Source organism: Corythoichthys intestinalis, chromosome 8 (assembly GCF_030265065.1).
Source record: "Corythoichthys intestinalis isolate RoL2023-P3 chromosome 8, ASM3026506v1, whole genome shotgun sequence".
NCBI lineage: Eukaryota > Metazoa > Chordata > Actinopteri > Syngnathiformes > Syngnathidae > Corythoichthys > Corythoichthys intestinalis.
The window spans coordinates 22017364-22043099 of record NC_080402.1 but is presented as its reverse complement, the minus strand read 5'-3'; the positions used below and the strand labels follow the sequence as shown (position 1 = coordinate 22043099).

At 39.4% G+C, this 25736-nt stretch overlaps 2 protein-coding genes across 3 annotated transcripts; one reads left to right on the top strand and one right to left on the bottom strand.

Annotated features, from left to right (window-relative positions):
• The first annotated feature begins 401 nt into the window (after positions 1-401).
• LOC130920313 (solute carrier family 22 member 7-like) lies at positions 402-4879 on the top strand. The gene is made up of 9 exons (XM_057843426.1): positions 402-782; positions 858-961; positions 1201-1355; positions 1462-1630; positions 3519-3666; positions 3720-3829; positions 3916-4130; positions 4216-4324; positions 4669-4879. The coding sequence occupies exons 1-9, from the start codon at positions 402-404 to the stop codon at positions 4877-4879; spliced, it is 1602 nt and encodes a 533-aa protein (XP_057699409.1).
• A 293-nt stretch (positions 4880-5172) lies between these two features.
• dhx15 (DEAH (Asp-Glu-Ala-His) box helicase 15) lies at positions 5173-25624 on the bottom strand. Of its 2 annotated transcripts, none has more exons than XM_057843021.1 (14): positions 25450-25624; positions 20427-20775; positions 20147-20340; positions 19909-20068; positions 17679-17897; positions 15815-15982; positions 15579-15665; positions 15322-15471; positions 15136-15244; positions 8973-9164; positions 6435-6557; positions 6087-6277; positions 5684-5853; positions 5173-5608 (listed from the first exon to the last, which is right to left on the bottom strand). In XM_057843021.1, the coding sequence occupies exons 1-14, from the start codon at positions 25509-25511 to the stop codon at positions 5491-5493; spliced, it is 2292 nt and encodes a 763-aa protein (XP_057699004.1). In that variant the 5' UTR covers positions 25512-25624; the 3' UTR covers positions 5173-5490. The 2 variants fall into 2 exon arrangements, with proteins under 2 accessions (XP_057699004.1, XP_057699005.1); XM_057843022.1 differs by having other exon boundaries at positions 25459-25623.
• Positions 25625-25736: the final 112 nt, after the last annotated feature.

The following is a 25736-nucleotide window of genomic DNA, read 5'->3' as shown; positions in this document are numbered from 1 at the left end:
AGATAAATGTATCGTAACACTCCTACTCAAGACCAAACTATGTGAGACCAAGGCTTTTCCGAGATCAGACCTCAACGAGACTAAGACAAAACCTAGATTTTCGTGAATCGAGACGGACACAAGAGCAAGACTTTTCTTGAGTCGAGATCGAGGCAAGATAAGGAAATGAACAACAATCTGGGAGACGAGACTGAGATAAGACCAAGAAATACAGTAACTGGAATGCTCAGCAGTTTAAGTGTGTTATAAAATGGCACTGATCCAAAGAAACTGAGTTAATGGTGAATGCCTGACCTTACTTGACAGTGATTCAGACATGCCCCTTGTCTAAGGTGGAGTCCGACCTTTGGCTCTGCAGGAAAGCTGTGGTGTGCATACGCTGCTGGAAGAAAGTGTTCAACATGAAATTCGAGGCCATCCTCGCCGACATTGGCGGATTCGGGAGGTTCCAGAAGATGATCATCGCCATCAACTTCATGAGCCGCTTCACGATGGCCTGCCACTTCCTGCTCGGCAACTTTATTGCGGCTATCCCAGCACACCACTGCCGCATCCCCAGTGTGGATGACGAAGGCATCTTTGGGAATCTGTCCCTGGCGGACAGGTTCACCATCAGCATCCCTCTGGAGGACGACGGAACACGGAGCTCGTGTAGGATGTTTGCCGAACCTCAATATCATCTGCTGTTGAACAAGTCTGACGTCACTCAGGTCCCCACCTTGCCCTGTGTAGATGGATGGGTGTATGATAACACCACCTTCAAGACCACTATGACCACTGAGGTGACCTACATTAAATTATTCAAGTATTCTGATTCTCTACTGAACAAATTTGAGTGCTGTATATTGGTTCTATAGTGGGACCTTGTCTGTGATAAAAGAAGTAGAACCAAAGCCGCAACCACTGTCTTCTTCTTCGGCGTGATGTTTGGAGACTTAACTTTTGGAAGTCTGAGTGACAGGTAAAACTTTGCCACGACTGATAAATGATTAGATATTTGTGGCATTTTAATGGTCATCTCTCTGATTTGAGGAAAATTCATATTAAATTGCTATGTCAACAAAGGTAGTGATTCTGAAATTTGTATTAAAAAAAAAAAAACTTAAATCAATTTTGGCCTTCATCAAAACACTGTATGCTACTGACAATATTTTTCAGCTAATGACTTGACCACTTCATTGACTTCCTGTTCCTGCACAGGTTTGGTCGGAGGATCATGCTGCTGACGTCCTACCTTTCGGGAATGCTGTTTGGTCTCGCAAGTGCTTTCTCTGTGTCCTTCCTGATGTTTGGCGTGCTGAGATTCCTTACCGGCTTTTGCATGACTGGCATTGCCATCATTTCTTCGGTTCTCTGTACAGTACTTCTATGTCCTCTCATGGTATTTTGAGTTCATCTCAAACACCATTTAACGTGAGAATTCATCAATCCTCTGCGTATTTGTGTGTGATCTTCATCCAGGTGTGGAATGGGTGGACATTGAGCACAGGAATCTGGTTGGAAGCTTTGAAAACTTTTCCTGGACATTTGGGAGTATTACTTTTGTAGCCTTTGCCTACCTTGTGACCGACTGGCGGTGGCTGACTATCAGTGTCACTTTGCCAGTCATCTTTGGTATTATCTCCTGGAGGTACAATGGTTTGTGACCTAAAAATAGACTAACCATTGCTAACTTGCTCATTTGTTAGGTTTTAACCCACTGCTGTACTGATAAACCTAAAGCATGTTAGAATGTAAGCTAGTTAGATATTTTGTCTGTTAAGATTGCAAATCACTGCATCTCTGATGACAACAAGTGAAACAATGCAACCACACTCTTCTTGGGTGTTGACTTTCTCCTTCAATCCAAATATGCTGAAGAACTGAACTTTTTCAAAGGAAGTCGAAAGATTTCATCAACAAGAGTCCAGTTGCCGAAATGTAACTTTTGCAGCTAGTTTTCAGTATTTTGTAAATTCATTTCAAGGGCGTTATGGATGGATGCACCCAAGAGACCAAAATATACAGTGGGGCAATTAAGTATTTAGTCAACCACTAATTGTGCAAGTTCTCCCACTTGAAAATATTAGAGAGGCCTGTAATTGTCAACATGGGTAAACCTCAACCATGAGAGACAATGTGGGGGAAAAAACAGAAAATCACATTCTTTGATTTTTAAAGAATTCATTTACAAATCATGGTGGAAAATAAGTATTTGGTCAATACCAAAAGTTCATCTCAATACTATGTTATGTACCCTTTGTTGGCAATACCGGAGGCCAAATGTTTTCTGTAACTCTTCATAAACTTTTCACACACTGTTGCTGGTATTTTGGCCCTTTCCTCCATGCAGATCTCCTCTACAGCAGTGATGTTTTGGGGCTGTCGTTGGGCAACAAGGACTTTTAACTCCCTGCACAGATTTTCTATGGGGTTGAAATCTGGAGACTGGCTAAGCCAATCCAGGACCTTGAAATGCTTCTCACGAAGCCACTCCTTTGTTGCCCTGGCTGTGTGTTTGGAATCATTGTCATGCTGAAAGACCCAGCCACGTCTCATCTTCAATGCCCTTGCTGATGGAAGGAGATTTTCACTCAAAATCTCTCGATACATGGCCCCATTCATTCTTTCCTTAACACAGATCAGTCGACCTGGTCCCTTTGCAGAAAAACAGCCCCAAAGCATGAGGTTTCCACCCCCATGCTTCACAGTGGGTACGGTGCAATTCAGTATTCTTTTTCCTCCAAACACGAGAACCTGTGTTTCTATCAAAAAGTTATATTTTGGTTTCATCTGACCATAACACAGTCTCCCAGTCCTCTTCTGGATCCAAATGCAAATGATCTGCATCCAAATGCTCTCTAGCGAACCACAGATGGGCCTGGGCGTGTACTTTCTTCAGCAGGGGGACACGTCTGGCAGTGCAGGATTTGAGTCCCTGGCGGCTCATTGTGTTACTGATAGTAGCCTTTGTTACTGTGGTCCCAGGTCTTTGTAGGTCATTCACGAGGTCCCCCCCGTGTGGTTCTGGGATTTTTGCTCACCGTTCTTGTTATCATTTTGACGCCATGGGGTGAGGATGGAGTTGAAAGTCCGTGTTGCCCAACGACAGCCCCGAAACATCACTGCTCTAGAGGAGATCTGCATGGAGGAAAGGGTCAAATTACCAGCAACAGTGTGTGAAAAGCTTATGAAGAGTTACAGAAAACCTTTGGCCTCCGTTATTGCCAACAAAGTGTACATAAAGTATTGAGATGAACTTTTGGTATTGACCAAATACTTATTTTCCACCATGATTTGCAAATAAATTCTTTTAAAAAATCAAACAATGTGATTTTCTGTTTTTTTTTTTTTTCCACATTCTGTCTCTCATGGTTGAGGTTTACCCATGTTGACAATTACAGGCCTCTAATATTTTCAAGTGGGAGAACATGCACAATTAGTGGTTGACTAAATACGTATTTGCCCCACTGTACTTGTATGCAAAGAATATTGTATGACTCCTAAAGTTCAAAGAAGCCATTTGCCATTACCTCCAGGTGGATGCCAGAGTCAGCTCGATGGCTCATTGCCAATAGAAAGCTGGAAAAAGCTCACTTGTGCCTTGCAAAATGTGCCAACATGAATGGAACCGAGACATTATTTCAAAGAATTCAACCTGAGGTTTGCGCAATCGGCATCATGATGGTAATGTTTCCGATTGTCACAATAGCCAAGTATTTTGCTTTGAATATTTCCAGACGCTGTCATCCATTGTGGTGACAGAACAGAAAGGTCGAGTGTATTCCTACCTGGACCTGATTAGAACACCTAAAATGAGACGACTGTCCTTAACCACTGCTGTAATGTGGTCTGTATGCAAGATTTGTCACATTACAAAATTGATGTACATTTTTGGTCTATGATCAAGTTGTCTTATAGTTCACTATTTTCTAGGTTCACCAATGCAGTAACTTTCTATGGCATCACTTTCAACATCAGCGGTTTTGGGCTTAATGCTTACCTCACTCAATTGTTGTACTCTTCAGCTGAAGTGCCAGGAAAATTGTCCATTTACTTCTTACTGGATAGGATTGGCAGGAAGCGCACACAGGTGGGAATGTTGATGATGCTGGCAATCTCTCTGGGTATTAATATTGTGGTACCAAAAGGTTAGTGTTATGACACTCCCCAAGATTAATCAACAAGTGAGATGTCATCAATCGAGCCATTTTGTCGGCTGTGATACTTTCCCAGAAATGTCTCGCACGAGAACAACAGTGGCAATGATTGGAAAAGTCTTTGCCTCGGGATCCTTTGGAACCGCTATGCTCTACAGTCCTGAACTGTTTCCCACGGTAGTCAGGTACGTTTACACATACAGTAATTCTGCACCGACTAAGAAAAAGGGAGATTTGAATAATTTAGCTGACGTGACAAAAGTTTTGCAAAATTTGTAACTGGATCCCATTGTCAGGCATCTTTTGTACTTTTGATTGACAATGTCCTGGCAGGGCGACACCTGATGGAGATAATACACCCATAGGTATGGGTGTATAATTTCATGCCTAATTTTCTGGTGGTCCAAGCTGTACTGAGCATCTCTGCCAAAACAGCCTTCCTCAAACTCTGAATACGATAAAACATTGCAGAACATCTAATCTTGTCCCTGGTAACTGCAGCCCTACTCACCATAATGATTTGTTATAGACAGAACGGGGTGGGATACGTCTCGTCTATTGCCCGAATTGGTGTGGCCATCGCTCCGCTGATTCTTTTACTAGATGAAATTTGGCAGCAGCTCCCTCAGCTCATCTTGTGCTTGTCGGCTGCTCTGGGGGCAACCATGGCATCGACCTTGTCGGAGACACGGAACAGGTGCCTGCCGGAGACCATAGAGGATGTCGAGAGGTCACAATAGACCAGAAGCTCATTTCTGCTCTGAGTTCATGTGGAATATGATCTCTGATTATAATTTGATTGCATCTGCAAAAGTGGCCCACCTGGACTGGAAGTGCAGCACTTTTTTGTGAGTCCTTCGCTTACTATCAGGACCAGGTTCTGGGGATCAAATTATGGACTAGGTTAAAGCCAATGTGAGATTGATATTCTTGGTAATTCAAAATGCCACAAATTAAAGTGCATTTGTAATACCGGTACACCAAATGTATTTGCCTCATTACATTTCAATTTCAGAATGCAGTTCCAAAGGTAGTAAGTCAAATCTCCTTTATTAATGAAACAAAGCCAGCAGTCAACAATTCCCTATAGGAAAACAAGACGATATCTCATTTGAAAATATTTAAAGCGGCCTAACGCTTCCTTATACTGATACTTCCTTCTGACTTGACAGCTGAAGAATTCATGACATTGATGAGAACGGAATCAACTGAAAGCTAACAAAATATATATGATAAAAAAAAATCCAAAATGAAAACACTAAATAGCGAACAGTTTTAAGATACAATGATACAGAAAGGTCTAAAACTATACGGTATGCTGTCATTTTCCAGGACACTTGTTGGTTAATGTTTAGTACTGCGAATATTCTTTGCTCTCCAGTTTGGCAACGATTCGCTCAAGCTGTCGTTTAGCTTCACATTGTGGGAAGTTACTCATTTCGTAGTACTGGGGAGCGATCTTCACAAGCCTGCAACACAAGAAACAGAATGAGAAACTTGATTCATACTTCCACAACGTCAACCACTGCTTTACTCTTACTTACCACTCTGGTTTGATGTCTGTGCAAGTGCGAATGTAGTTTTTGGTGGTGAGGACAAATTCGTTGTATAGCACCCATTCCGGCTTGTGGTCCAAGACTGTGGATGGGTGGAGTTGGACCACTTGGTTGTCTTTAACTGTGAGGTAATGACCGGTTCGCTCCAGATGAGCCACCTGCAGGAAAGACCAGCAGGTATAAGTATTGTGCACTCCCAAAAATATTACTTAATACTGTTTTGACTACTGTTGAAAGGTGGTATGGTGGTAATGGCTATGGTACTGGAGAGCAGATGATAGTGAAGTGAGGCTCCATTGGAATCCTACCACATAACTCATCAGCTCTGACAGTTTCTCAAACATGTCTGACACCAATCATCCAATTATGATGCACAATCAGCAGTACTGACCTGCATGAAGAAGCCAGTACAGAGCGCCCTACGAATGTTGATGTAGTAGTCCCGACTGGTAAACTCTGTGCTCCGACGAGGCAGGTTGAAACGGTCCATGATCCTGGAAAGCTGCTGCCGCACGTTGTCAGCAGACATCAGCGAGCGGTAGTTAACAAAGTTGTCATAGCACCACTGGTTTGCCTCATGGTCTGGAGCGTAATGATAAGAATAAAACATAATTATAAGTTAGGAGTGATCTGTTTTGAAATCAAAGTTTGTAGTTTATTTAATGCTTCAATTTTGAGTAGAAGGCTACTTGGAAATTTTCACAACAGGGTTTATTATAGTGAACATGTCGACACTCACTTTGCTTAAAAGCGTGGTAGACGTTGAGCAAAGTCAAGTGGTCACCGTCGATGTGAGCGAACCTCATCTTGGACTCGTCTGCGGCCTTCTTAGCCTCCGTGGGGCGCACAAAACACTGTGGGACTAAACAAGGTTGGTATGGGCCCCAACAAAGCCGCCCATAGGGATGAGTCAAACATCCAAAAAACAAAACAGATCAGCCTAAGATGCTAGGGAAGTGGCAGCGGGAAGTGGCACAACCACAAGCTCTATCGAAGGGCAGTTGGGGGTGGGGTAAGGGAAGCTGCGGTCTTAGATCGAAGAAGGGGTGGGGGAAGTTCATTAAACCACATCTGAAACACAACTACAAATTACTAGTAAAGTTGCTGATAAATATGTAAAACATTCACACAAGTAAGCAAAATAATCATTAATATTCCCTGCCCATTTTGTTATAAATTTCATCAAAATAAATATTTCATTGTCTGCCATTGACAGCGACAGATATACAACTAATTTTAAATGGAATGGGCCGCCGTCAATGCCTGCCAATGATATAAAAACATACTTTAACAAGTGTTCGGTAGCTCTACCACATTTTAGTTTACATAATAGAAAGTAGTAATTTTGGAGAGGCCAGGAATCACCTAAGAGCGTACATATGTAAGCGCAAAAATGTAACTGTTGCTAAATAATGTATTTACCAAGCCTTGCCGGGCTTTCTTAGTAAATGCAAAATGAACGGGAACAGAGTCTTAAGAATTCTTTGTGGCGAGATTACAAAAACTAAAAATCATGGGTATCATAAAAAAGACATACAAGACATTAGTCTCAAGCATTTTTTTTCTGTTTAACAAACACCTTGTATAATTAACTGATAAAGGGAGAAGCTTCATCTGTAATATTAAGTTTTGACATCTCGGATTTAGTTTCCATTTGATACTATTCTTTAAAACGCTGTAGGGTGAAATTTATTTAAAACATGAACTACTTCAGTTGGGATTTCATTCTAACAGGTCCAAGATTTCCATTTCCTTTTATTATCTTATCCAAAACAATATTATTGGGGAAGAAAATATGTTTTGAAATATTGAATAACGAAAAAAAAAACAACAACCTTGGTTTCTTATGCTTTTTAGATGACCCCTTCATTAGCTGTATTAGACAACTGGAAATACATTTACACTATAGAGTATTGCAGAAATATTACTATTAATCATGGCATCAATCTATTTAGACCACACCTAAAGATCCTGCAAATCCATTTTCATTATATTTTTCTAAATACATGAATAATGTGTGAAGATTAAGTGCTGAAAACATGCAAAAACTGATGATTAAAACGCTGTCAGGTGAAATTTATTTAAAACGTTAACTACTTTAGTTGGGATTGAATTCTAACAGGTCCAAGATGTCCATATATTATTTTATCCAAAACAATATTATTGAGGATGAAAATATGTTTTAAAATATTGAATAATGAAAAAAAAAAAAAAAAAACACTTGGTTTCTTATGCTTTTTAGATAACCCCTTCCTTAGCTGTATTAGACAACTGGAAATACATTTGGACTATACAGTATTGCAGAAATATTACTATTAATCATGGAATCAATCTATTTAGACCTCACCTAAAGATCCTGCAAATCCATTTTCATTATATTTTTCTAAATACATGAATTATGTGTGAAGATTAAGTGCTGAAAACGTGCAAAAACTGATGCGTGCTGAATTTCTACTTTAAAGCAACTTTTTGCCATCTCAGCTGCCATGTCTAACTTGGGCATTTGCTGACGTCAGCAAAAACTACGGGACTAAACTATCACAGGGTGCAATTGCGAGTGTTCTCGCTTTTGTAACAAGGCCCATTTGCCAATCACTATCCTTTATATACTGGAGATATAAGAAAATACTTAAAAGTTGGAAATTCTTTAAGAATACAGTATTCTTAGAGTAAAGTAAAACCAAAGGCCTAATAAAAGATTGTAGTATTACACTGAATACTCCCCATTTTCTAGGGTCTAAAGACATATGCAGGAGGTAAAAACGTTTTTATGCTAACATAAAAGCTGAAATGTTTTTTTACTCTTAACTCTTTTACTTGTTTGCCATTGACAACGACAGATGTCTAATTCATTTAAGCTGGCTGGACAGCCTGTGATTGCTCACCATTGACAATGCTAGATGTCCGATCCATTTTGACTGGGAGGGGTGACTGCAATCATTCGCTGCTAGCCTCTCCCAGTCAAAATGGATTGGACATTTCATGCAGTCAATGGCAGCCAATGAGTTAAAAGAAAACACATGAAGTCCATCAAGGCTGGCCCACAAAACTTGACCACCGAGTGACAATGTTTCAAAATGTAGGCATGTTACTCTTCAGAGTCACAATGCAATGCCCTGAATGGCCTCCAAAACTCAAAAACTGCACAATACAAATGATTTCTGTACTGTGCTATCGTTAATAGTCTTCTTTGGCCCAAGTCTCAGGACCTTTATGATTCCAATGAATACACGTGGCTTCATCAGGGATTTTGAGCGGGCCCAGTGGTGGGCATTACCTGACAACATGGCGGTAATGGAGAGGATCTCATTGGAGCAGTTAAACTCGCAGCTGGCGATGACCATCTTGGCCAGCTGGGGGTCGAGGGGGAACTCTGCCATCATGGAGCCCAGCTCGGTCAGGTCGCCGTCATCGTTGAGCGCAGCCAAGTAGTTGAGCAGCTCCAGGGCTCTCATCAGTGTTTCGGGAGCTGTAACGAGGTTGAAGAGGGGAAAAATATTGGCTGACAACTCAAATAAGTACTGAATTGTTTACGTCCCACTGATAAGCTGTAAAAACGAACTAAAGATCTCATTTTTTACTTGTTTTCAATAGTGAATTTTAGCATTACAAAGATTCCACCATCAGTTGACAAGACAGCTCCCACAGACACCGTCCCGTAGGAGGCCAACCCAAGCAGAACGTTGACTTGGCTTTCACTGATAAACACACGCTGCTTTCTAACACCAGATTTTGGTGGAACTAGGACGAGGGTTTTACTGCATACGCACAGGCAGAGTGTCTCAAGAGTGATTTGGTCAATGATTCAAGGTAATTAGAATATAAAATAGCACCATGCATGCACTTTGAAACATTGTGGGAAAAAAAAAAAAAAAAAAAAAAAAAAAGGATAAAATTTGTGTAACTATGGCTTGAAATATTTACTTAAAATGAATGATAACTGCCCGTTTTTTGCTTTTAACCGAGAATCTAGACTGTTTTACATTCAGTCTTTGTTCCTCTGCGCACTTGCTTATTAAAGTTAACGATGGTTGTGTTTGATCTTGCCACAGAGGCGGACTTCAAACGCACCGCATCTTTCAATCGTCGTTTAACTTGTTAAGCACGTGTTGCATGAAGGAAGCGTGCGCTGGAATGAATGTGTGTGCGTGGAAACGTTAGTGACAGCCGGTGTTCTGACGAATGAGTATGCTTTGTACACCTGTTGTGTTGTGTCCTGGAAATAAACACTAGAAGTGATTCTGCAGCCAAGGTAGATAAACAGAAGCATTAAATAAAGCAAAGCATTTTTCTACTACAGTACATTATTCTTGTTTAAAAATGATTCGGTGATCTGCACGTGTGGTACATGATTGGAAAGCTTAAAATCTCAACTTTCTGGGGGAAGAAAAATTTTTAACAGGAGGGCTTTTTAAAAAAAAAAAAAAAAAAAAAAAAAAAAGAAATTTTTTTTAAACAGCAAAACCCTAGCTGGAGGTGAGAGCATGCGAGAGCAGAATTACAGACACCATGACTTTAATGAGATATTATCGCGTACTTACCTTGTTTCGATCCAAAAACTCCATGTCGCATGTATCACTGAGTGTCAAGACACAGCTGTGACTGGCCGCAGCTGGATTATTTTATTTTATCTTATGGGTGAAACTAGAGCAGGGCGGTAAACCGAAAATTTACCGTCACCGAAATTCTTAACGATGACCGACGTAATTTTGACCATGTCGGTAAATTCGGTAAATTAATAAAACAAGAACATATAGTCTTTTCATCCCGCTTTGATTCTGTGTTGTTCGTCTATGTTCATTCCCCTTTAAGAAAGCAGTGAATGTGCTTACGTAGGGAGTCACGTGATCACCAGGAAGCCAATCAAACAAAAGCCCGGTAAGATAACGCTAGCAGCTAACGCTACAAGCAAAACGTGATGGAGTGTGGCTTAAGGGAGGTTCACCAAACTTTCAACCGACATTTAGTAGACTCTTGGTGGCATCCAGACGGGCTTTCACCCGCTGTCCTCCTTTGTTCTCACGATTTCCGGAGATGGTGCTTTCAGTGCTTTCTATTGGTAGCCAGGCTAACGCTAGCTAGCGGCTAACGCTACAAATGAACGTTATGGAGTCGGATAGCGGCTCTAACCTTGTCGAAACGGCTGAACTTAATGAGTGGATTGGGCACGGACTGCATCTAGCAATTACTATGTGGCGTTATTTTGTATCTGTCTGTGTGTGATTCCTCTGATAGCTTTTGTGATGGTAAAGCATTCAGCATAAAGTACAATCCAACGGCAAAACTTATAATGACCGAGAAATGGCCCCAGCTATTTTTATTGTGCGTGCATTTATTAAAAAATGCACTGGGGGGGAAAAAACCCTTAAACCATAAAGTAAACACTTGTATTTAATAATTATGTCACAGCAGCCATTAACAATAAGTTGTCTTTTTGAAGTGTACTGTTCAAGCTGCAAGTCATTTGTGTTACAATTACATGTTTGCACAGGCATATTGATTTTGACAATGTACATTGTTCAAGTCATACACGCTGTTATAAATGTTCATACTTGAATTCTTATTGCTTACAATACATTTTTATAAACTTAATGTTTAGACTGCATGTACAATTGTTAAATACAGTATATCAAGTTGAATGCTGGTAAATAAATCAACAAGAAATAGTTAATCTGTATTTCATGCATTGATTCAGATTTTCAAATTATATAACAGTCCGCTTGGGCGAATTTATCGTCATTTATCGTTATCGAGATAAATCTGCTCAATTTATCGTGATACATGTTTAAGGCCATATCGCCCAGCCCTAGGTGAAACATGGTACTATAACAGGGGTCACAATGCAGAAATCGCAGACATCAAGGAGTAGTCGAGATTTTTTTTTTCATATATTTACCCTTTTAAATGTTTTTTTCCCCCCAATTTTTCTTTTTTCGGATAAAGTTATTTATCATCTAACATAGCAGGGAAAATGCGACAGTAACAAAAAAAATACAATTTAGCGAAAGTTATGAGGTAGATATCCGTGACTTTTTTACAGACGCCATATTTTTCATTGTGACGTAATTTGTTTAAAAATTTAAAATATGCGGGTGAATCATTTTTTAAAGTTCGCCATATACATTTTTTAAAAGCATATTTTAGGGGGAAAATTTTGAAAAAAACATGTCTAATATATGTATAATATGTATCTTTTTCCAATGCAAAATATATATACAGTATATATATATTTGTCTGTAATAAAAAATATATATGTGTATTAGGGCTGGGCGATATGGCCTTAAACATGTATCACGATAAATTGAGCAGATTTATCTCGATAACGATAAATGACGATAAATTCGCCCAAGCGTACTGTTATATAATTTGAAAATCTGAATCAATGCATGAAATACAGATTAACTGTTTCTTGTTGATTTATTTACCAGCATTCAATTTCATATACTGTATTTAACAATTGTACATGCAGTCTAAACATTAAGTTTATAAAAATGTAATGTAAGCAATAAGAATTCAAGTATGAACATTTATAACAGCGTGTATGACTTGAACAATGTACATTATCAAAATCAATATGCCTGTGCAAACATGTCATTGTAACACAAATGACTTGCAGCTTGAACAGTACACTTCAAAAAGACAACTTGTTAATGGCTGCTGTGACATAATTATTAAATACAAGTGTTTACATTATGGTTTCAGGGTCCCCCCAGTGCATTTTTTAATAAATGCACGCACAAATGAAACCCCAAACAAACAGAGAGAGACACACACACATTAAAGCTATATTGATCTTCTTCAAATGAAACGCTTAAGATTTTATGATAGCAATAATGACACAGAAATAAGCACATACAGAAAAATAGCTGGTGCCATTTCTCGGTCATTATAAGTTTCGCCGTTGGATTGTACTTTAAGCTGAATGCTTTACCATCACAAAAGCTATCAGAGGAATCACACACAGACAGATACAAAATAATGCCACATAGTAATTGCTAGATGCAGTCCGTGCCCAATCCACTCATTAAGTTCAGCCGTTTCGACAAGTTAGAGCCGCTATCCGACTACATCACGTTCATTTGTAGCGTTAGCCGCTAGCTAGCGTTAGCCTGGCTACCAGTAGAAAGCACTGAAAGCACCATCTCCGGAAATTGTGAGAACAGCAGGGAGGACAGCGGGTGAAAGCCCGTCTGGATGCCACCAAGAGTCTACTAAATGTCGGTTAAAAGTTTGGTGAACCTCCCTTAAGCCACACTCCATCACGTTTTGCTTGTAGCGTTAGCTGCTAGCGTTAGCTTACTGGGCTTTTGTTTGATTGGCTCCTTGATGATCACGTGACTCCCTACGTAAGCCCATTGACGGTTTCTTAAAGGGGAATGAACATAGACGGACAACACAGAATCAAAGCGGGATGAAAAGACTATATTTTCTTGTTTTATTAATTTACCGAATTTACCGACATGGTCAAAATTACGTCGGTCATCGTTAAGAATTTCGGTGACGGTAAATTTTCGGTTTACCGCCCTGCTCTAATGTGTATATAAATATATATATAATATTTAAATATCGCATTATAATATCGCAATATATTGCAACCCCCCAAAAAATCGCAGCAATAGTTTTTTCCAATATCGTTCAGGCCTAATAAATATTGCTATTAGGGCTGTCAAAATTATCACGTTAACGGGCGGTAATTAATTTTTAAAATTAATCACGTTAAAATATTTGACGCAATTAACGCACATGCCCCGCTCAAAAAGATTAAAATGACAGCACAGTGCAATGTCCACTTGTTACTTGTATTTTTTGGAGTTTTATGGCCCGCTGCTGGCGCTTGGGTGCGACTGATTTTATGGGCTTAAGCACCCATGAGCATTGTGTAATTATTGACATCAACAATGGTAGGCTACTAGTTTATTTTTTGATTGAATATTTTACAAATTTTATTAAAACGAAAACATTAAGAGGGGTTTTAATTAGGGCTGTCAAAATTATCGCGTTAACGCGCGGTAATTAATTTTTTTAATTAATCACGTTAAAATATTTGACGCAATTAACGCACATGTCCCGCTCAGACAGTATTCTGCCTTTTGGTATGTTTTACAGCAAGGTTTTTTGTGCTGTGTATCAGCGAACTCTTGTGGTCGCTTTGCGACATGGTTTATTGCCTTCTTGCCAGTTCAATATGGCTGCATGACGTCTCGGGCTGACGCCTACGTTGTAATGTTGTGTTTATATGATCCTTGGACAAGATTTGTCCGTAAGTATGGTTGTTGTAAAAAATGTACATATTATGTTAGTAAGCGAAATGTTCTATTTTTTGTATGAGACGCTTTTTGTTTATGTTTAGTGAACCTGTATAGCGTGCTAAGCTAACGTTGTTGCTAATGCAATGCTTGTGTACTTTTTTTTGTAGTTTTACTACGGTCTAGAGAGGACAATGTTTTGAGGCCATTTTATTAATAAATCAGATGAAAAAGGAAGAAGTCTGATTATTAAGGCGTCGTTCACTAGCTGTCTAGCTTTGGAAAAAGTAGACGCTTTGGAGTGAGGACAGCATAGACAGATTTAAATGACAGTAGAGTGAAATGCCCACTACAGTCCTTATGTACCGTATGTTGAATTTATATACCCATCTTGTGTCTTATCTTTCCATTCCAACATTTTACAGTATATATATATAATTTACAGAAAAATATGGCATATTTTATAGATGGTTTGAATTGCGATTAATTGCGATTAATTACGATTAATTAATTTTTAAGCTGTAATTAACTCGATTAAAATTTTTAATCGTTTGACAGCCCTAGTTTTAATATAAAAATTCTCTAACTTGTACTAACATTTATCTTTTAAGAACTACAAGTCTTTCTATCCATGGATCGCTTTAACAGAATGTTAATAATGTTAATGCCATCTTGTTGATTTATTGTTATAATAAAGAAATACAGTACTTATGTACCGTATGTTGAATGTATATATCCATCTTGTGATTTATCTTTCCATTCCAACAATAATTTACAGAAAATATGGCATATTTTATAGATGGTTTGAATTGCGATTAATTACGATGAATTTTTAAGCTGTCGTTAACTCGATTAAAAATGTTAATCATTTGACAGCCCTAATTGCTATAGATCCTGAAAATATAGATGATTATCTCTGCATTTGGTGATTTTTGTGCATCTAGCATAAAATTTTATAGCCATATTAAGTTTTGTTGTACTTGATTTTTTTTTTTTATGTCGCTTCTCATGGAGATTCATATATGCCTAAGGGGGGTGCCTGTATTGGTTTTAGGTCGCTAGCGGCTTTTGGTTTTGAAAATATTTGAATTTTAAGTTTTTGAAAATGTGCCACCAACGGATCGGGCCCGAGCCCCCACTCCCGTCAACAGATAGTGAAGTCTATGCATTACACGCTATCATCTATGTGCTTACCTGGTGGATCCATGAAGTCAAAGTGTACAAGGTCGTCGATGCCCAACTTTTTCAGTTGCAGCACCACAGACCCCAAGTTGGAACGCAGGATTTCTGGATACGTGTTATCCTGAAACGTAAAGCATGGTGAGTATAACTCTTGGCCAATTTAATAAAAAGGAAGATCATTTGATTTTGACTTGTCACCTGCATCTCTGTTTTGTAGGCTTTTTCTGTGTAAAGGCGAAAACATTTCCCTGGACGGGTTCTGCCGGCTCGTCCTGCTCTTTGCTGGGCTGAGGCTTTACTGATGGCGGTGACCAAGAGCGACTCTACTCTGATGCGAGGATTGTACACCTGTACACAAATTTGTCACATTATGCACAAAACTTCTGTGATTCAAGTGAGTTTTGCCTGTCACAATTTTAGGATGCCCAATAGGGAATGCTGCTGCCACTGCTCACCTTCTGTTTGGCAAAACCAGGATCGATGACAAACACCACACCGTCAATTGTTAGAGAGGTCTCAGCAATATTTGTTGACACCACGACCTAAAAAACAAAAATAATGCGGAATATGGTTGCGAACATGAATTTAGTGACCAAATAACTAAGTCATTAACACTGTCTATTACTTTTGTAAAATCACTTCACAGTCAAGTTGTGAGTTGAATAAGTGCACAACTACAAATTAAATATACCTTTCTCCCTATAGCACCATTGGGTTTCCGTGGGGGTGGTGGCTCAAAGATCCTTTGCTGCTGCTGTGGTGGCAACGTGGAATACAGTGGAATGATTTTGATGTCTCCGACTTCAGGGCCAAGGTCATCGACCTCCCGCTTGATTCGTTTACATGCTTCATCAATTTCCTACATATGAAAAAAAAAAAAAAATCTTTAAGGGTCATAAAGATTCGGAAAACAGCAGGGTGATTTGTAAAACACATGCTCATTAACTCATTGGCTACCATTGACGATGTGAAATGTCCATTTCATTTTGACTGTGAGAGGTTGGCAGCGAATGATTACATGGTTTGAAAATAAATTGAAATGTTATGCGGCTAATTTGTGGGAGAGAAACAGACAGTCAAAATCAGCTATAGCCCAATTATTAACTGAATAGGTTATATTATGTATTAGGTGCTGTGCATGAGTGGTTTTTCTTGTCACATATTGGGTCTCTCGCATTGGCCCGTTCCCTAAACATCTCAGCCCAGAGACATTGGAAAGCACAAAGAGAGAGCACACATGCCCTCTGCTGGATAACTCCAAGATGACAATAAGTCAGCGATTAATGTAATTAATCAGCTCTGAGACAAAAAACTAAAAATTGGGCTCCCCGGATCGATGCGTATAAATCATTGTTGATCAATTTTCATTGTGATCGGTCCACAAATAAGAATAGCAATTTTAAGTCCGCAATTAATTGATCTAATTACCGTAATTTTCGCAGTAAAAGGCGCACCTGACTATAAGCCGCCACCCACCAAATTTGTCACCAAAACGACATTTGTTCATAGATAAGCATCATACGACTGTCAAGACAAAATGAACCACCATGAAGCTTTGACCAATTGGCTGCATAGCTTCATTGCTTCAAGAAGCTTCAATTGGCCATTATTGCTCCCTTGGGGGAGACAGTCAACCTCTGGTGCCACCTGCTGTCAACATTGTTGTTGTCCAACATACCTCTTAGCATGCATTGCAGCGCTACAGTTGTAAATAACAAAATTCATGTTCTCTGCTTATTATTTCTTCTCTTACTGTTCCAGTTGTTTAATCAATTGCTAATTACGGTCTTTGGTAATACTTCATTTTACAGTGGCGCAAAACACTGTCATTAGACAATTATAACACGACACTTTCATGAGCATTAATGAATGCTTATAACAGACGTCATTTAGTGTCATTCGGCAAATTATCTCACTTTTGAATGGATGCAAAAGATCCGAGCTGGACATAAATGGTGTTGGGGACATAATTTGCCATATGACTCTTAATGAAAGCTGTCATAAGCATTCAGTAATGCCCATGATAGTGTCATGTCATAATTATGACAGTCTTATAATGCCGCTGCCAGAGTGTTACCTGTTAATCTAAATGAATCATCAAATAAGTTGCACTGGACTATAAACCGCAAGATTCAAAATGAAGTAAAAAAGTAGCGGTTTATAATCTGAAAATTACGCTAGTCACTCCTGAGACATAAAAATAAAAAATCTGGCTACGGTGATAATGCATAGCCATCCCTACAGTTTAACAACCAATTTCATTCTGATCTATCCATTAATCGGAATGGCATGTTTTGTTAGTACACTGTACAGCAGTTAATTTCTCAGTATTTATCAAGAATGTTTTAATGTGACCTAAAACAGTGTCAGTATAGTCAAGTTACAAACGTCATGATAGTGTTCTTTTAAGCCTGCAACCACTTATGTAAGTTTACATTATTTCTTTTGAGAAACATTGATTTCATATCGCAATATCTTGGAAATTGACCAGCGTGAATGTTGGAGGTTTTGGTTTTACAGCATTTATGAAAGTTAACTGTCAAGCAGACTCTCACCTCTTGACCAGTGAGAAAAAGAAGACAATCCCCCTCATCCTCTTCACACATGTGAATTTGGATTACAGTGCGAATGGCGGCCTCGAGGTAATCTCGCTCCGGCTCAGGTGTGTAGAAGATCTCTACCGGGTGTGTGCGACCGGGAATCGTCAGCAGGGGGCAACTGTCGAAATACACCTGGAATTTCCCTGCATCCAGCGTGGCGCTCATAACTATCACCTGTTAAGAAAGGGAAACACAAAAATGCACAGCTCTTGTGATTTTAGAATCATAAATATAACTTGTCGCATGGTGAACTGTGATGCATGTTTTTGCTACATTTTTGTAATATTCTTACAACACCAGTGGTGCCCACTATAGTTTTGGTCACCACAGTATGCCAATATAAAATTTCCATACTATTTTACAGTGGGGCAAATAAGTATTTAGTCAGTCACTAATTGTGCAAGTTCTCCCACTTAAAAATATTAGAGAGGCATGTAATTGTCAACATGGGTAACCCTCAACCATGAGACAGAATGTGGAAAAAAAAGAAAAGAAAATCACATTGTTTGTTTTTTAAAGAATTTATTTGCAAATCATGGTGGAAAATAAGTATTTGGTCAATACCAAAACTTCATCTCAATACTTTGTTATGTACACTTGGTTGGCAATAACTGAGGACAGAGTTTCTGGGATTTTTGCTCACCGTTCTTGTTATCATTTTGATGCCACGGGGTGAGATCTTGCATGGAGCCCCAGATCGAGGGACATTATCAGTGGTCTTGTATGTCTTCCATTTTCTAATAATTGCTCCCACAGTTGATTTCTTTACACCAAGCATTTTACCTATTGCAGATTCAGTCTTCCCAGCCTGGTGCAGGTCTACAAGTTTGTGTCCTTCGACAGCTCTTTTGTCTTGGCCATAGTGAAGTTTGGAGTGTGACTGACTGAAGTTGTGGACAGGTGTCTTTTATACCGATAATAAGTTAAAGCAGGTGCCAATAATACAGGTAACGAGTGGAGCCTCATTAGAAGAAGTTAGACCTCTTTGACAGCCAGAAATCTTGCTTGTTTGTAGGTGACCAAATACTTATTTTCCCCTCTAATTTGGAAATAAATTCTTTAAAAATCAAACAGTGATTTTCTGTTTTTTTTTCCACATTCTGTCTCTCATGGTTGAGGTTCACCCATGTTGACAATTACAGACCTCTCTAATCTTTTCAACTAGGAGAACTTGCACAATTGGTGGTTGACTAAATACTTACCGTAATTTCCCGAATATAAGGCGCACCCGTGTATAATGCGCACCCCAAATTTACTTGTAAAATCTAGGGAAAATTATTGTACCCGTTTATAACGCGCACCCTAATTTTAGCACCAATAAATAGAAGAATACAAGAAAACAGAGCTTGTGTACAGATACAGAGATGTCATTTTACTGACTGGTGAAACACAGCACAAGCATAGCACATTGGTAGTTCAAAACATTAACGTGAACTGACAATATTTACGGTAATAATATGATTTGACAACTTCTCCAACTTACCAGAATCTAGGAGAAAACAAAACAGATGTGACTTTTCTTATAAAGGCTGCTGTATAACTTGCTCGTTTCCTCATGATGAATAAATGTTTCTTCCATGGACTGATACGGTAAAATGAAAGTGAGAACGTAAATCGGAAATCCGCGAGAGCTCATAGCTGTCAGCACGACAGTAACAAAAAGAACTATTGTTATTTGGGTTTGAGTTTCCCGAGGGACCGATATAGTTGACGGACACAGGAAGTGTGTCTCCTTACATTTGTCATGGTCCGAATTGCGGAGCTGCAATAAACGTCGACTCAAATGAGTTCAAGAAACTAAATTCTGTGCTTTATGAAGAGTGAAAAAAACAGAATTTAACACAGACGAAATCATTCGGCCGATTAGAGTGAAGTATTCCCGAAACAAAACGGTGACGTCACGTACCGTAATGGTCGGCAACGGGTGGCCGCATACGTTTCTTCAACACAACGTGGCCGTGTCAATGAAAAAAAATCGGTTTATATATATATATATGTAATGCATATATATTTCTGTCTCCATCCATGTACCCGTTTATAATGCGCACCATGAGTTTACCAGTTGATTTTGGGGAAAAAAAGTGCGCGTTGTATTCGGGAAATTACGGTATTTGCCCCACTGTATCTCTACAATGTACAACTTGGGAGATCGCTGCCGCCCAAGTTCCAATTTGTGTGTATATACCTTCAGATCTGCTCGTTGACGCACCACCTCCTTCAGCACTCCCATTAGAATATCTGTAGCCAGCGTTCGCTCGTGGGCTTCGTCCAGAATAATAACTCCGTATCGCTCCAGAAGAGGGTCATTCATCGCCTCTCTTACCAACATACCGTCTGTCATGTACCTAAAGGAACAGGAGATGGTGGCATGACAGGTGAGAATGTGTACTGGCCATATTAACCCAGTGGTGCTAGCTACTTACTTCAGTATTGTTTTAGCCGAACTACAGTCTTCAAATCGGATGGAGTAGCCCACTTCCTGTCCGAGCATGACATCCATTTCGTCTGCCACTCTCTGGGCAACGCTCATGGCTGCCACTCTCCTTGGCTGAGTGCAGGCCACCGCCCTTTTTGGACCAGGGATGCTCCTCACCATATCAACGCACCACTGTGGGATCTACAGAGAAAAGCAAAAAAAAAAAAACATGCATACATTAAAAAACAAAATTGCTAACTCCCATTTTGATCCATGTATTCCCTCACCTGTGTTGTCTTCCCAGAGCCAGTCTCACCCACAAGGACAAAGCTCTGATGGCGTGTGATGATGTCGCTAAAATTTTCCTTGTATTCCCACACAGGAAGCTGTAACCTTTTCTTCAGGATCTCATAATAACGAGGCGTGTGCGGCAAGTTGGTGAATGGATTGATCTGCTGCTGCATGGCCATCTGTTTCAGCTGAGGCATGGGGATAATGGCTGGTGTGCTTTTAGATGGCGCACTTGAAGATTTCAGGTCTCTCTCACGGTCACGGTCCCTGTCGCGGTCACGATCACGGTCTCTGTCTCTATCCCTGGAATGATCCCCGCGATCTCGATCAGAGTCTCTGTCACGCCTGTCAATGGCAAAAAAAGGCAACGTTGTATAATTCACATTCTTTTTGGTATTCCAATATACAGTACAATACAGTTGGAAATAGGGCTGTTTTCTGTTTTCATTACATTTTCAAGTATACAGTATTTTTAGTGGTTTTAAAGCTAGTAATTCGGACACAATATTGATAGTTTAAAAAAATTTTTTTTTTTAAACGAATAAAAGGTTTTGACATAAATGTTTCCAAATTGCTTTGTTAGGATCATATTTGTATATTATATATATATTGCAAATTTTGTCAGATGTTATTACTCTAGCAGAAGCGGAAACATACTGTATGTACAGAAAATATTTTTGGGTTAAAGCAGACATGTCCAAAGTCCGGCCCGGGGGCCAAATGCGGCCCGTGGTCGAATTTCATCCGGCCCCCAGCCTCTGTCATAAAATCAATAACGTCTGGCCCACACACAGACTAAATAAATTGGTAACTGCTATCAGTATATGAAGTAGCTTACACACTAAATGCTGCTCCTCATTTACCCACTAAAAGGCAGCAGCACTCTAAGCAATATTACCCGGTGGGATCCTTTACTTCCAATTTTCTAAAATGGAGGGGAATGAACAAAAAAAAAAAAAAAAAAAAGGATAGTTGGAAATTGGACTATTTCTTCACTAAAATACGTAACAACTTTGTTTGCCTCATTTGCAAAGAGACAGTCGCTGTTTTTAAAGAGTTCAGTGTGAGGCGATATTACCATACAAGACACGCTGACATGTACAATAAGATTACAGGGAAGATATGCAGCGAGTAATTGAAGCAACTTGAAGGTATTTTAATTTCACAGCAGCAGTATTTCGCAAGAGCCCGAGAGTCTAAATCGAACGCCACAAAGGCTAGTTGCGAGATTGTTGACATTATCAATTAGAAAAAAATAATAAAGCAAATGCAGAATGGCTTGCTAAAATTTGCTTAAATATATTGTTCTATGTGAAGGACGTCAGCCAAGGTCAGCCCCCCATATTTTTACCACACCAAATCTGGCCCCTTTTGCAAAAAGTTTGGACACCCCTGGGTTAAAGGAATTACAGTGTGTATTTGTGCCTCCCACTTTTTATATGAAGAATTAGCTACTCAAGATATTATTTTCTCATTATCCCACTTTCAAGGACCAGTTAAAAGGTCTAGACCAGTACTGTCCATTTAAGTGTGCTGTTTGCATTTCAATGGTGTCAAGCAGAACCTCACATCTCCCAAGCCATCATTTTTCAAAAAGAAAAAAAAAAAAAAAATTAACCTACTTGTTTAAAAATATTCACACAGAGACTGACCAATAACATTGACTTGTGAAATATAAAACTGACCAAATTTTGAGTTTAACATGACTCTGCCATTTGTAAGTCTTTGCTGTCAAGTCTCAAAATGTAACTCACCGAGCTGTCACTATTAGTTAAGCAAACCATCATTAATCTAAAAATAAAAACAAACCTTTCACAGAGAAAGGAAAAACAGATTTGGCTAAATCCGTTTTTGGAGCATTATTTAAAAAAAATAAAATAAAAAAACTCTTAAAAAGACTGCCTTAGTGAATTTAGGACTACCCACGCCCCAAAACGGGGGGGGGGGGGGGGGGGGGGGCAACCGGGTATGTTGTCCTGGGCCACCTGTCTATTAGGGCCCCTGAATGACCCTTAATTTATTTTACTTTGAATTCACATATTACTTTTTTATTTAAATCATTGTCTGATTAAATATTATGTTCTACTCGATGTATACCTAATAACTTCAAAATAATAAATATTTCAAATACATTTTTTTTTTTTGTGCTTTTTTTTCCACAACCCTCTGCCTTAGCAGAGAATGGTTTGACCCCGCTCTTGCGCACTCAAGGCTACACTACATACTTGCCCTGAAGCGGAAAATTAAAATTTGTCATTGATTGTTGCTAACTCTAAATATGGTGCGTCGTCATAAATCAGGTGCGCAGAAAAGAAAAGATATGAAGATCATAGGGGTGAATGGGAAAAAATGACGAAGATTTTAAAAGGGGGACAAGAAGCCAGAGAATTAGGCCTAGAGCTGGCTGTGGACGGTGATGTTGGTACGTGACCAACAGCCGCCAACACTGAACATTTCCAGTCGCGATCACCGTGACCGCAGTCCGATTAGAGTCCGTCACCGGCCGCTTGTAGCCTATTGAGCTGCGGTATGACAAGACATGCTGCAGTGCTCGCGTTGAGCCGAGGAGAAAGATGGTGATGGGAGATCAGTGATATATGTTGGTCTGTGGGGTGCAGGTGCGCGAGGCTTTGCCAGTGACTGTAGCTGGAGGAGAGCAAGCCTTTTGTAAAAAGAAACATAATGAAACAATAATAAAAATAAAAAACTATCTACGCTCCACCATATCCCAGGGCAGGCTTAACAACCTAGCCATGCTGTCCACTGAGCGTGAGCTTGCCCAAAAACTGGATTTCACTGATTTTATAAATGACTTTACTGTCAAAAAATCTAGGCGCATTACTGTTTGAAGGCTTGATAACCCCAGGGATGTGGAGGGGGCAGGATGTTTAGTTATACCGTTTTGTTGCTTAGCAGGCAGGCATAGCACTCTCAGTTGTATTGTATTGTAGCCTAAATGGGACAATAGATGGAAATTGTTTATATTGTGTCACATCACATTATGGTCTGTTACATTTAACTGTCCATCTCAAACTAAATAATTTGAAAATTTACACTGTCATTGCTTGCAAAGCAATAAAAGTACTGTGTATGTTGTCGTGGCAAGCCGGTTGCCGGGGTAGGACGGGAGGGGGTGGGGGCTATAATGGTTTCTCATCCCCAGGCCCCTGCAAGTCTGTTGAGAGCCCTGGGACTACCAATGCAGATTTTTCACCACAATACGTAAACCACTGCCGTGCCTCAATAACATGTAGTTTTCCAAACAACATTTCAAAAAGCTTTCGCATTTCCAGTGCAAATTCCTATGAACCGGTAGAGACAAAGATCACCTTGTGCAAATGAGATATGAAGGAAGATAAGAGAGAAGAAAAGGTACCGCTAATGGCACAAAGCTTTGCACCTCATCAATAAAGCATGGTTGCTCTCTCTATACGTTCCAAAATTCAAGCAGCAATTTACAACAAAAAATTCTTCTAACAAGTGCTATGGTACTATTTAAGATTATTCTATTTTACCATCACTGTTCCCTTTAAAGGTAGGAGACATAAGTTTAAACTAGTGATGCACGATAATACATTTTTCAACCGATATCAATAACCCATAATTTCCTGCCCCTTCCACCCGATAACCGATAATGTCACGCCGATAATTCTATTAAAATATGTATTTAAAATTTTAAAGTATACAAAGATCAAATTTTACTGTGCAAAAATGTAACTTAGTGTCATTTTTTTTCCACATCAAATGTGAACAAGTAGTAAATTCCAACATTTAAACAATGGCAATGACATTGTGTAATGGTAAACTTTTGGCAACAATTACTTGGAGAGTAAACACCCAAGTTGCACAAAAATGCCTTAAAACTAAGCCATCCCTAACATATATCACATTACTACACTGCAAAAACATCTACTTAAAACTAACAGAATTGGACAAAACTGTTGATTGCGCACATTTGGAGGCTAAATCAAGTATATAATTATCGGATTGCATTATCGGTTGAATTTGGTTTTATCTGGATTATCTGTGTGACGTCAAAATTGCCATTATCGGCCGATAATTATCGGTGACCGATATTATCGTGCATCTCTAGTTTAAACTGTTGCAATTGCTACATTGTTCACCTTTTTTGGCTTCCAAAATTAATGCACAAAGTCTGCACTTAGAACACATCTTGCCTCTTTCAGTTCAGTTGTTGTGAAACCACTATAAATAAACCAGAGTCGAGTTCAAATCAATTACGACGGTGATGGAGGCAAAGAGGTGAGAATTTTGTCGATACTAATTGGCTGGCATTGACAACCACGGACGTCCAACCTATTTGTATTGTGAAGGCTGTCAGTGGATGGTAAAGTTTCTGTTCCATTGGCAGCGATAGACGTTTTATCCATTTGAACTAGGCTGCTACTTTATAAACTCTGGAAACAGCCACCGTAACTATGGAATGGACGGCTATCGCCGTCATGGAAGCAGACGAGTGAATAAACGGAAGTGTATTAATTTTATCCAACAGGAGGAAAATCCATACACAGCCGGTGTAGGTTCAAATGTACTGTATATACAGTATTGGATGTTTTACGCACTACGTGAACATATGCAAAGAATGAAATTCACCAATTAACGCTTTAAACTTAGACGTATTTAAAAAAGCAACAATGCGTACATTATCGGAAAATTAAAAACTACATACAACGCTGATTTGTCGCTCGTGTTAGCGATTTAGCTAGTTAGCTTAAGAAGTACAGCTGCTAGCATTCAGCTAACGTCATACACGTGCATCCAAATCTTAAAGGGCGCTAATGCAAAATGACCAAAACAGGTTCAACAAATAGACTTTTGGGCATTAAAAATGATCTGCCCGGCATGCAGCAGAATCAACAACGAAGACGTAAATCACTGAGATTAGCTATATTGTCTCGATCCCCATTAAACCACAATGTAGGCTTTTGGCCAACTAGCATCATTCCGCGAGCGACTTAAGTGTTTCCATCGGACACGTTCGGCGAGCGCCCCACCTACCCTTCAGACCTTTTCTTACTGGAGTAGTCATCACCCAAATCCAAACGATGTCTTTTAGACATCTTTATCGGATAATAGCGGTTTAATGTTGATAATCAATAACGGCGGTCGCTATTTCACCGGGTCTATTAATGCAACGGTGTTTCCTGATTCCGTTCTTCTTCGTTTGTATTTGGTTCCTTAGCGCATTAACGCCACTGACTGTTCGGGAGTGTGAGTATTTGTATTTCACACAGCCAAATCACAAAATTTCCTAACATAATGCGGACATTATATCACTACACGTT

Coding starts and splice junctions, on each gene's coding strand:
- LOC130920313 (XM_057843426.1), top strand. CDS start 402: ATGAAATTCGAGGCCATCCTCGCCGACATTGGCGGATTCGGGAGGTTC. Junction 1,356..1,461: donor CATCATTTCTTCGGTTCTCT/GTACAGTACTTC, acceptor ATCTTCATCCAG/GTGTGGAATGGGTGGACATT. Junction 4,131..4,215: donor TAATATTGTGGTACCAAAAG/GTTAGTGTTATG, acceptor ATACTTTCCCAG/AAATGTCTCGCACGAGAACA.
- dhx15 (XM_057843021.1), bottom strand. CDS start 25,511: ATGTCTAAAAGACATCGTTTGGATTTGGGTGATGACTACTCCAGTAAG. Junction 15,983..17,678: donor TTTTTCTCACTGGTCAAGAG/GTGAGAGTCTGC, acceptor TTTCATATGTAG/GAAATTGATGAAGCATGTAA. Junction 5,854..6,086: donor GTACTGGCTTCTTCATGCAG/GTCAGTACTGCT, acceptor TCTTTCCTGCAG/GTGGCTCATCTGGAGCGAAC.